The sequence below is a fragment of the Cebus imitator genome, unplaced genomic scaffold (genome assembly GCF_001604975.1).
Source record: "Cebus imitator isolate Cc_AM_T3 unplaced genomic scaffold, Cebus_imitator-1.0 Scaffold98, whole genome shotgun sequence".
NCBI classification, from domain to species: domain Eukaryota; kingdom Metazoa; phylum Chordata; class Mammalia; order Primates; family Cebidae; genus Cebus; species Cebus imitator.
Window position 1 is genome coordinate 3,803,598 of NW_016107413.1, and position 12,311 is coordinate 3,815,908.

At 34.8% G+C, this 12,311-nt stretch overlaps 1 protein-coding gene across 6 annotated transcripts in view; it reads right to left on the reverse strand.

Moving 5' to 3' along the window:
* Positions 1-1,490: 1,490 nt before the first annotated feature.
* Positions 1,491-12,311, reverse strand: part of CFAP69 (cilia and flagella associated protein 69) — a 64,888-nt gene continuing 54,067 nt past the window's right edge. For 5 of the 6 annotated variants that reach the window (XM_037741323.1, XM_037741324.1, XM_017536451.2 and 2 more), the window contains 6 exons: positions 8,196-8,333; positions 7,504-7,580; positions 5,465-5,662; positions 4,715-4,801; positions 3,195-3,299; positions 1,561-2,475 (listed from right to left, as the gene is read on the reverse strand). In XM_037741323.1, the coding sequence (XP_037597251.1) occupies positions 2,305-2,475; positions 3,195-3,299; positions 4,715-4,801; positions 5,465-5,662; positions 7,504-7,580; positions 8,196-8,333 (776 nt within the window). In that variant the 3' untranslated portion in view covers positions 1,561-2,304. Of the gene's footprint in view, positions 2,476-3,194; positions 3,300-4,714; positions 4,802-5,464; positions 5,663-7,503; positions 7,581-8,195; positions 8,334-12,311 lie in introns of all 6 variants that reach the window. The other variant, XM_017536446.2, reaches the window with a different exon arrangement.

Here is a 12,311-nt window from a genome sequence, read left to right on the forward strand (position 1 = left end):
AGTAAAATCTACATGGAAGGGGAAAGGTCCACAGGCATCACAAATTATCTAGATTAGAGTCAATCCTAATCAATCTGAGATATTTAGCTGTACTACATAGAAAAATGATACTCAGGCAGGTAATACTATTTCCACACCTTGGTTATATTCATGTAGTAGTATTTATACCTCACCATTTTGGAGAAAATCTATCATGTTATGAAGTAAATACATTTAAACTAACATGTTTTCTATGTTGAACATTACTTGTATAGTATTTTGCTGGCTGAATCTTCCCTTTGAACTCAGTACATTGAGGTGCATTTGGAGAGCTGAAGGGAAAGGCTGCCAGGAGCTGAGGCCACAATCACATTATCTAATAATTTATTTATTGAGATATTGAGTACAATAATTAATGAGATATGGTCTCTACCTTGTTCTTAGAGAGCTTATAGTCTACAAAATGGAGCAAAGATTCATTGTTGTTAGCCATGGATACTTCACATCAATTCTGGGTATTCTGAAGTGTACCTAAGATGTATCTGGTGCTTTTTGTATGGGCATCTCAATTGTTGTATGCTCCTGCCCATGCTTAGGGTTTCCTGTGAAGGAAAGAAACAAATTATGCCTTCTAATATCTTGTTGAGGGTGGTAGACTAGAGAAAGGCATTCAGGAGAGAACAAAGCTCACTGATAAGCTGATACATGTTATCTACTCCTATGGGGCACAAGGGGATGTGTGTCTGGGCCAGGGTGAGAGGCCACCAATCAAAGGTGGACTGGCAACTCATTCTAATTAGAACAATAACAATAGCTGCAATCTCTACTCTCAATGAAGATGTTACTGTCTTCACAGACAGGATAATGGAAAATCCCTAGAGGAATGTAGGGAGAGAGGAGGAAGGAAGGAGTGGGGGAGGAGGAGGAAGAAGAGGAGGCAGGGGCAGGAGGAGGAGGAGGAAAGAAGAGGGAGGAAAATGTGGGTCCAATGAGGTGATAAGACTGCTCTTATCTAATAATGAAAGTAGAACCTATGTTTGTTTTCCCAAGTCTGTATTCAATGGCATCATGTTGGTAGCTTGAGATTGGTAATAGCGGCAGTATTTATACTGTGTGAACTGGTGAGAATGTGACGTAAATCAGTGCTTTTCCCTCCTGGAGAGGCAGCTGTTACACATTTACCAGTACACTGCTAAGTGTGCCCCATGGGCCCAGAATCCAGACTTAAATTCCAGTTTATTTTCCTGTCTGAGAAACATATCCTTGTCTCTCTGATCCCTGGACACGAACTCAACTTTGTGGCTTCCTGGCTGGAGGAGGGGTATGAAGGGAATGAAGGCAGGAGAGGGAAACTTCATGGCGGCATCCAGGGACACAGATTTCCTATATGTCCAGCACAAAGGCATTTACCTCCTATTCTTTGACAAGATACCTCTACCACCAAACGAGGGAAAACACTTCCCCCATTGCATAATTCTCTTCCCCATTAAAGAAGAGAAGTAGCATTAGAGTTTGCTTTGCATATTTATATATTAAGAGTAAAACAAGCTGTATTTTTCTTTTTATTTTTTACCATTTAGATCATGATAAACATTTGCTTTTATAGCAAAGAAAACATAATTTTATTTTGATCAACATACTTGTTGCAGAGGTATTGTTTTTCTTGCTGCTCTATATTCATATATACTTACTTCTGATAATAGTACCCTGATTCCCCACTCTATCCATATGTTTTGGGTGGGGTTGGCCTGCTTCTGGCTCCAGGAATAGGCAGTACTCAGCCTTGGTCCACGTTATGGTGAATGGCTCAGGAGGAGGCATGTGGTCAATCAGGGGTCCCGAGATCCATAGGCGTTGCAGAAACCACTGATACACAGGCATGAACTTAAGAGAATGTAAGCCAACAGCTGCTAGGGAAGGAAAAGAACCTACTCATATAGTTTTAGCCCCTAGATTTAGCAATGTCTGTAGTCTAAATTACTTCTAGATTTGATAGATACAGAGCCTGTAAGAAATTTTTTTTTCTGGCTTAAACGAGTTAGAATACTTCACATGCAACCAACAGAGTCCTAACTGCTGTACTATGCTTTATAACTTCACTTAATAAAATTGGTAGCCTTTCCAAATAAACTGATGACAACTCTTCTGATATTACATGTTGATGTTTTCCATAAAAATAAGTTAAATGTCCTTTATTTTTTATAGTATTTTACTAAAATAGTTATACTAAAATATTTATTCTAAAACAATTGTTTTATGTATATATAAAGATATCAACTAAAAAAATTATAAGCTGATTTTATTTCAAAAAGTCTGTACAGTATATTATGTAGGAATACTCTTTTTTGGTACATCCTCAATTTTAACTGCTTTCACCTTCTGCAAGGCTCCTCCTCGAATGGGCAGTTTTTTAAGAGCAATATCCGTATCAGCCAGAGGTCCTCCTACTAATCGGGCAGGAGTGCTTTCCAATGTTACTACCCCACCAGAAGGCACCTAAAAAGGCAAAAGGTAAATATCTAAAAGTCCATTTACACAATTTTCAGTAAGAGAAAAACTCATTCATCCTTCAACTTACTTTGGAAAAGGCACAAAATATACATTTGAGTAACTAGGAGACAGTTGTGGTATAATAGATAAGGGCATCAGAGCCAGGAAAAGTGGGTTTGAATTCTACTTCTGTTGCTTATCAGCTTTGTAACTGGGGGCAAATTAAGTCTAGCAGAGGATGCCAGGAACACTTTGAGTCTACTTGCCAGGAAAAGGAAGCATTGTGCCTTTTCTATCAGATATAAGGACAGTTATATGCTGACTAGTGTTTATAACAATTTCTTAGAAATCTTGGAGGGCTGAGCCTACTCTAAACCAGAACTAGGCAAGAGTGGATATACCCTGGAGATAAATATGGCTTAGTGATGTGAAATTTGAACAGCAAAAAAATGATGTGAAATTTGAACAACAAAAGAAAAAATGTGAGATAAATATCCCATAGAAATAATATTTTGAGGGTCTAAGTTTATTTTTTTATTAAATTTTTATCTTCTAATTTTAAATGTTTTCTTTTTTGAACAGTTTTATTGAGATAAAATTAAATACCACATAATCCACTCATTTAAAGTGTAAAATTCAATGGTTTTCAGTATATTTTCACAGTTGTACAAACACCCTAAATTTAATGTCTATTAAGATAATGTTATGGAGAAAAAGACTCTTACCGTTGTGTTAAGGCCTTTAATATCTGTTGGGTGAAATATTGCATTTTGTGGTCGTTCATGGTATCTAGAGGCTTCAATAGCCTTTTCTTGAAACCTTTTTGCTTTCTGAGAATTTTTAAATTAGAAAGAAAATAATATTAATTGCTATTAAATCAGTAATGATGGTACTTAAAATGAAAATATATTTAATTGTGTCTGGCTTATGCTTTGGCTGTTTATTAGATAGCTCTGAAATCTGCATTTACTCATGTAGACTAAAAAGACAGTTATTAGTAAGTTAGATAATTTGCACACTGAAGAAGGCTCCAGTCACCTAAAAGTGTTCCAGAGATTTCCAAAAGTACTGGTCATATATGATCAAGGAGTCAAGCAGGTCCTAAGGAAATCAGGTTCAATTTTTAGCACACAATTTAATAAGCTGTTGAATTTATATCAGGTGATGCATGTTGCAAAATATGTTGCATAAATTACCAACTGATTAAGTACACTTAAATGTTGTAAGCATTCACAATAATATAAATTATATAATTCACTGCAGTTATATTAAAGCTATTTGAAATTATTTTCAAGTTATTTGAGACACTAAACAATTGAAATGTGAAGTAACAAACAATCTACAGGAAAGGGTTGATTTTCATTAACTAGTGCTAAAAATACGGGCAGTTATGAAGACATTTTATAAGAAGAGTTGGGAAGAACTTTCAGTGAAAAGGGAGAATAATTTGGTACCTTGAGTGAGCTTGTCCTTAACATTGGTTTTGCTATCTTAATACGGCTCCACTGTCTTTGTGGAGTAACTTAACATTTAGCAATTTGATATCTACAGGAAGAATTGGAGCATTAGGTAAAGTGTATCCAAAGTATCAGAAATGAAGGAGAGATTTTTTTAAAAAGTGTCTCCAAGATATTAATGGAAAAGGGTGAGGAAAAGTAATGAATTTCTGGAAATCCAAGGTATTTCTCACATATTTCAAGTGAACGATTAGGACTATAAATGTTTTAGATTAGTTTCTAGCTTACAGCTGAAGTAGCTTACCACATTTTTTTTTTTTTTTTTACAAAGGGATATTCATACCAATTCTCATTTAAGTTTTAACATAATGCCTCTTTTGCTGATTACAGAGGGAAAACTCTTGGGGAAGAGAGTAATACAGGATAGTTGTTCTTTCTGTCCTTTACTTTGCCTCTCACAGAAAAGAAGTCAATGAATAAGGCAGGTTCAGAATGGAAAGCAGAACACATTTTCCTGCTGATTCCCGGCTGTCATCTTTTCTTTATGTAGGCCAAGAACATCACCGTTGCTTCTCCCTGATAAGCCAAATGAAACTCAAAGCAGCTTCTTCTGTAACTGTGAAATGCTGTTTCAGTTACCACTCTAAATTGCATATGAGCATCTAATAGTGTTGGTATTGTATGGAAAAGTCACTAGAAAAAAAATGAATGAACATTTGTACCTGAAAAAGTCTGTCTGTTAGAGTTGGCTATTTGTTGTGGATACTATAATACATTAAAAATCCTACCTTTAATGTTTTAGCATTTGATGTTCTAGCCAAGAAATTTTCCCATGATTTATTAGCCAGCTCTCTTTGCTTGTGTGTGGCTTGTATCTGAAATGAGAAAGATAATTAAGTTTCAGTTTCTTTTTTTTCTTTGAGACAGAATCTTGCTCTGTCACCCAGGTTGGAGTACAATGGCAAGTCTCAAGTATAATGGCAAGTCTCTCTGCCTTTTAAAAATTTAAGACTGTAGAAATAAAATTATAATGCAAGAAAACAGCATCGCATATAGTAACTAAATCTCAAACTCCATAGTTTCTTTTAAAACTGCACAGGGACACTGAAAATAACTCTAAGAGAAAACTACAAAATAAGGCTGAAATACTCACAAGTAAGCAAATATATCTTATGGATAACTTCATCTGGGTTTGTACATTGAAATTAGTATCTTGTGCCTTCATGGTATCTATGGCTTACTTTTTATTGATACATAATAGTTGTACATATTTATGGCATACATGTGATATTTTGATGTGTGCATACAATGTGTAATAATCAGGGTAACTGGGATATCTATCCCCTCAAACATTTATCATTCCTTTGTGTTACGAACATTCCAGGCCTTCTGAATATTTTGAAATATATAATAAATTATTGTTACTATATTTGCCCTACTGTGCTATTGAACAACAGAACTTATTCTTTTTAGCTGTATTTTTGTACCTGTTAACCAGCCTATCTTCATTCTCCCTCCTCACTACCTACGTAGCTTACTTTTGCATATACTTTTTGTTCATTTTGCACATCTTGGCGTGCTTGGCTTTCAATTATCTCACTTTGCAGAGAAGCAACCATCTTTCCAATATTTTCTGATGCTGTTGTAATAGCTTCCAAAGCTTTTTTATCTGTAGTGACTGGTCTTAATTTTTCTAATTTTATTTCTTCATATATTTCATTCCATATTTCTCCAATCTGTTACAACAGAGTTTAATGAAGTTAAGTTAACCAAAAATAAATGATACAACTGTACAATTATACAATTTTTTATGTGGTTAGTCACTCCTGTTAACACCTAAACTTTTCATAAATTACTTTTTGGGAATAAATCAAGTGCATTGGGCATGATTTAGGACACCAGCTACATTTGAGTACTCAGCAGGAATTTATCAAATGTTTTTCAATGGTATGTTATTCATGGATAAGGATCTCCTAGGCCTAGGTCACTGCCATCATCACTGCCCTCTAGTTTATAGTTACCTTGATTTCACAGCTGCAGGAACTGCTCATTTATTCTCATCTTTTTGAACTACTGCTACTTTCCTCCCTAAAGCCCTGTATTGAAGGCTAGGTCAAGATGAACTTGTAGAAGAATGAACATGGAGGTTACTAGGACCCTAGAACCCAGCTACCCTGAGAAATGGGGCTTTGGCCTTCAATCTAGCTAAGGCAAATTATAATGGAATCTCAAGCTTTTAACTCCATGGTTCCATTATGCCAGTGGCTCCATCTCATATTCCAGGTTGTCTAGAAATTAATGTTCTTGAGTATATTTATAATTAGAGAAAAAAGATAGCAGAGTTGTACAGCAGAAGCATTCTGGACCCATAAAATTAAAGAAAAAAATTATATATCTATGATAAGGATAAAATTCATCTTTGGATGAATGAAGTAGGTAGATTCACTTGAGCTTAGGAGTTTGAGGCTAGCCTGAGTAACACAGTGAGACCTTGTCTCTACAAAATAAAACGAAAAAACAACAAAAAAGGAGGCTGGGTACGGTGGTACACACTTGTAGTCCCAGCTACTTGAGAGGTTGAGGCTGGAGGATCACTTGAGCCTGGGAAGTTGAGGCTGCAGTGAGCTGTGATCACGCAACTGCACTTTAGCCTAGGTGAAAGAACAAGACTCTGCCTCAAAAAAAAAAAAAAAGAAAGAAAGAAAGAAAGAAAATAAAGGTTTACTCATTTACAACATTCAAATGCACAGTACTAATATTAGTAGAAGGAGAACGTTAACTTACAAAAACTTTCCTGAAATTTCAAAAGCATTTATTTGCTGACGAAAATATGACTAGCTAAGTAAGCAACATACTATCTTTTAATCAAGATTGGGTCATAATATAAAGCAATGATAAAATAATACTTTAATAAGTATTAATAATTTATTTTAGTAAGTAATAAGTTATTTAATTCCAACTCCTAATGCTCTCCAAAGAGAAAAAAACTGTACATTTAAAATTTTGTAGTTTTAGTAGAGATGGGGTTTCACCATATTGGACAGGCTGGTCTTGAACCCTTGCCCTTCAGTGGTCTACCTGCTTTGGCCTCCCAACAAGGTGCTGGGATTATAGGCGTGAGAATACAAAAATTAGCTGGGCATGGTGGCAGTCACTTGTAATCTTAGGTACTCGGGAAGCTGAGGCAGGAGAATCCCTTAAGGCAGAGGTTGCAGTGAGCCAAGATTGTGCCATTGCACTCCAGCCCGGGCGACAAGAGCAAAAACTCTGTCGCAAAAACAAAACAAAACAAAATAAAAACAAAAAACAAAAACATCTGTTAGGCTTCTGAATAGTTTCTTATCAGTTTTGTATCAGTTCTCTCATAAACTAAGTTAGATAAAATCTTATCCCACGAAAACACCCAATCATGGGATGGGTGTATGATATATTTCTTCAACAGTATCAGTTACAAAATAAAAAATAAAAACTATACAGTATGTAGACAACTGCTTACAATCATGAATAGATCTTTTATTTTCCAGTTAATTTTTTGCTATCTAGATTTTAATAACCAGGTTATTAAAAAGATACTTACTTTAAAATCAAGATATCTATGTATAATACAGAGAGTGACAAAATCTTCAGCAGATAGACCAGGTAAATTTTCAAAATCTAAAGTTTACAAAGACAGAATTACTTTAGCAAAGCAAGTGATTCTAAGAAATATCTATCTATCTATCTTTAAACAAATGCAAAATTACTTTTGATTTCATCTTGATTTATACAAAAGTTAATTTTGTGAGTAGTTTGTGAGTAGGCTTCCTTCTATAACAAATTTCTGCCAGCTCATATATATAGTCATTAGAATAGGAATCATTTCGTTCTGTGTTGGGGTCAGACAATAATATCTTACTTTAGAAGCTGCAGATTGTTTGATAACTTTTTCCTTAACAGAAAGCAAAGACTTAAAAAAAAAAAAACCTCAAGTGACTCAGAATGTTAGTATTTTAAGCTTAATCATCTAAACTAACTGTCCTTAATCCTATCTGCACAATGGAATTGCCTAGGAAGCTTTAAAAAATACTATTGCCTGGATCCCACACACAGAGATTCTGATTTAATTGGTGAGGGGTGCAGTTTGGGAAGTGGAGTAATAATAGAAAATGCATTTCTCTGTACAAAGAGACTTTTGCTCATTATATTTGAAAAACTGACTCCAAAGCAAAATAATTGTGTCTACTTAGCAAAACAGATAGGATCTTGTGAATCTGTAGAGCAACTTCTTACCCAGTTTGCCCAATATAGCATAAATTTTTGCTCTAATATTCTCAGAAACATCCATAACTGCAACAGATGGGCAGTTAGCAGGCAGTGGGATGATTTTTTGCTCTTCTTGAAAGCTAGTAAATAGAGGTTTCTTTGTATCTAATCATTGGATAGCATGAAAATAGAAAAGGGACAGATAAAAACCAAAGTAAACAAATACTTAATTTTGAGATTTTGGTCTAGATAACATAAAATGTATAATAATATTATAGCAGTAAATATAATATAATATAATATAATATAATAACATTATAGCATGGTTACACTTTTGAAATAATAATTAAGCAGCTATTACTTCCCTACTCTGTGGGAAAACTTAAAGCTTTCATTTATATTGTTTATGTAAAATATTAAAATTTAACAAAATTACTTTTTAAAAGTAAAACTTCTATGTAAGTAACTTAAAACATTTTGAAATCCAGAAGCTGAGTAATGTCTGTTTAACAATGATGTAACCTTCTTTACTTTTGGTTTCTATATATTATGCTATAAATATAAAAACCATTTTATGATGCTATAGTTCAAAATTCAGAAATAATAAAAATGAATTGAAGATAGAAGTCATCAGAAGGGGAAGTATTTTCATTGAAAAATAAACAATACTTAAAGGAACATATCTAAAAATAATGAGAGCCATCTATGACAAACCCACAGCCAACATCATACTGAATACAAAGGAAATACTTCCAGCTTTCCTCCAAACTGTCACAAGAGAAGCATGAGCTCTTTTACCACATAGTACTGGAAATCCTGGCCAGAGCAAACAGGCAACAGAAAGAAAAAACGGGCATCCAAATAGGAAGAGAGGAAGTCAAACTATCCCTGTTTGTAGACAACGTGGTTCTATATCTAGAAAACTCCATGGTCTCACCCCAAAAGCTCCTTTAGCTGATAAACAACTTTAGCAAAGTTTCAGGATACGAAATCAATGTATAAAAGTCACTAGCATTCCTATACACCAACGACAGCCAAGCCAACAGCAAAATCAGAAATAATCCCATTCACAATTGCTGCAAAAAGAATAAAATACCTAGGAATACAGCTAACCAGGCAGCTGAAAGATCTCTACATTAAGAATTACAAAACACTGCTTAAAGAAATCAGAGATGACACAAACAAATGGAAAAACATCCCATGCTCATGGATAGGAAGAATCAATATAATTAAAATGGTTATACTGCCCAAAGCAATTTACAGATTTAATACTATTCCTATAAAGCTATTAATAACAATATTGACATAAATAGAGAAAACTATTTTAAAATTCACATGGAACCAGAAAGAGCCCCAATAGCCAAGGACATCCTAAACAAAAAGAGCAAAGCTAGAGGCATCGCGTCACCTAACTTCAAACTATACCATCAGACCATAGTAACCAAAACAGCATAGTACTGGTACAAGAACAGACACAGTCAAATTGAACAGAATAGAGAGCCCAGAAATAAGGCTACACACCTACAACTATTTGATCTTCAACAAATCTAACAGAAATAAGCAGTGAGGAAAGAACTACACATTTAATAAATGGTGCTGGGATAAGTGGCTAGTCACATGCAGAAAACTGAAACTGAATCTTTTCCTTATACCATATACAAAAATCAACTCAAGATGGATTAAAGACTTAAACGTAAAACCCAAACTGTAATAACCCTGGAAGGCAATCTAGGCAACACCTACCTGGACTTAGGAATGGGAAAGATTTCATGACAAAGATGCCAAAAGAAATCTCGACAAAAGCAAAAATTGACAAATGGGATCTAATTAAACTTGAGCTTCTGCACAGCAAACAAAACTATCAACAGAATGAAAAGACAACCTACACAGCCTACAGAATGGGAGAAAAATTTTGCAAACTATGCATCTGATAAAGGTCTAATATCCAGCATCTATAAAGAACTTAAACAAATTTATAAGAAAAAAAAAAAACTCAAACAGCTTCATTAAAAAGTTGGCAAAGGACATGAATGACACTTTTCAAAAGAAGCCATACATGTAGCCAGCAAGCATATGAAAAAAGCTCAGTATTACTGATTATTAGAAAAATGCAAATAGAAATCACAATGAAACAGCATCTCACACCAGTCAGAACGGCTGTTATTAAAAAGTCAAAAAATAACAGATGTTGGCAAGTTTGTGGAGAAAACGGGATGCTTATACACTGTTGCTGGGAGTGCAAATTAGTTCAACCCTTGTGGAAAGCAGTGTGTCATTTCCTCAAAGAGCTAAAAACAGAACTATCATTTGACCCAGCAATCCATTGCTGGGAGTATACTCAGAGTAATATATAATATAAATCATTCTTGACAGAGGAAGTCAAACTATCTCTGTTTGCAGACGACATGATTCTATATCTAGAAAATACTATAGTCTCAGCCCAAACGCTCCTTTAGCTGATAAACAACTTTAGCAATGTTTTAGTTATTAGAAAAATGCAAATTGAAATCACAATAAAGACACAGGCACATGAACGTTCACTGCAGTGCAAAGACATGGAATCAACCTAAATGTCCATCATGACAGACTGGATAAAGAAAATGTAGTCTATATACACTATGGAATATTATACAGCCATAAAAGAATGAGATCATGTCTTTTGCAGGAACATGGATGGAGCTGGAGGCCATTATCCTTAGCAAACTAACACAGGAACAGAAAAACCAAATATCACATGTTCTCACTTATAAGTGGGATCTAAATGATGAGAATTCATGGGCACAAAGAAGGGAACAACAGATATGCGGCTTCAGAGTGGAAAGTGGGAGGAGGGAGAGGATCAGAAAAAATAACTATTGGGTACTAGGCTTAGTACCTGGGTGACAAAATAATCTGTTCAACAAACCTCTATGACATGAGTTTACCCATATAATAAACCAGCATGTTTATTATGAACCTAAAATAAATGTTAAAAAAAATGTTAACCGTTTAGATGAAACCATAAGAATCTTAAAAGGCTTAGAAAATGCAGGTGGGGCATGGTGGCTCATGCCTGTAATACCAGCAGTTTGGGAGGCAGAGGTGGGCAGATCACTTGATGTCAGGAGTTTGAGACTAGCTTGGCCAACATGGTGAACCCTGTCTCTACTTAAAAAATACAAAAATTAGCTGGGTGTGGTGGCACACACTTGTAGTCCCAGCTACTTGGGAGGCTGAGGCACGAGAATTGTTTGAAGCTGGAGGCAGAGGTTGCAGTGAGCAAGATCACAATACTGCACTCCAGCCTGGGTGACAGAGTTAGACTCCATCTAAAAAAAAGAAAAAAGAAAAAAAAAAAGAAAATGTAATACACTGACCAGGTGTGGTGGCTCATGCCTGTAATCCCTCTTTGGGAGACTGAGGTGATTGGACTGCTTGAGCCCAGGAATTTGAGACCAGCCTGGGCAACATGGTGAAACCGCCTCTCTACAAAAAATACAAAAATTAGCTGGGTGTGGTGGCAGATGCCTATAGTCCCAGCTACTTGGGAGGGTAAGGCAGGAAAATCTCTTGAGCCTGGGAGGCAGAGGTTTCAGTTAGCTGAGATTGCACCATTGCACTCCAGTCTAGGTGACTTGAGGGAAACCCTGTCTCAAAAAAAAAAAAAAAAAAAAGAAAGAAAATGTAATATAGCAGTATGGAATATGTAAACAAACTAAAAATTATGATACTATAAATCTCATCAATTTGGAATCTAGTAATTAAAATTTTTGAACATTTGGAGTATTTATGAAATAGTATCTTCTTTCATATAAAAAGCAAATTCTATAAACATTAATCAGATCATGTCACCTAATGGATTTTAAAAAAAGGAAGAAAGGAATAAACATTAATTAACAGAAATGTATAAAGTGCTAAAATATTATTTTCAAGCAATCTATTTACATCTCAAAATTTTATTGGTAAATGAAATCTGCTAAATCTATATGTAAAAGCAGAAACCCCAAAGAAACATCTTTAGGAACTACTGTTAATTTTTTTAGTTAAAGTATATAATCAAATACCATTTCTTAAAAATATTTTCTAAAAATATTAACCTACTACTAATTTACTTAATTACCTTCCAATCACTTATGATAGCAATTTTTTCAAACCCTTGTAAAA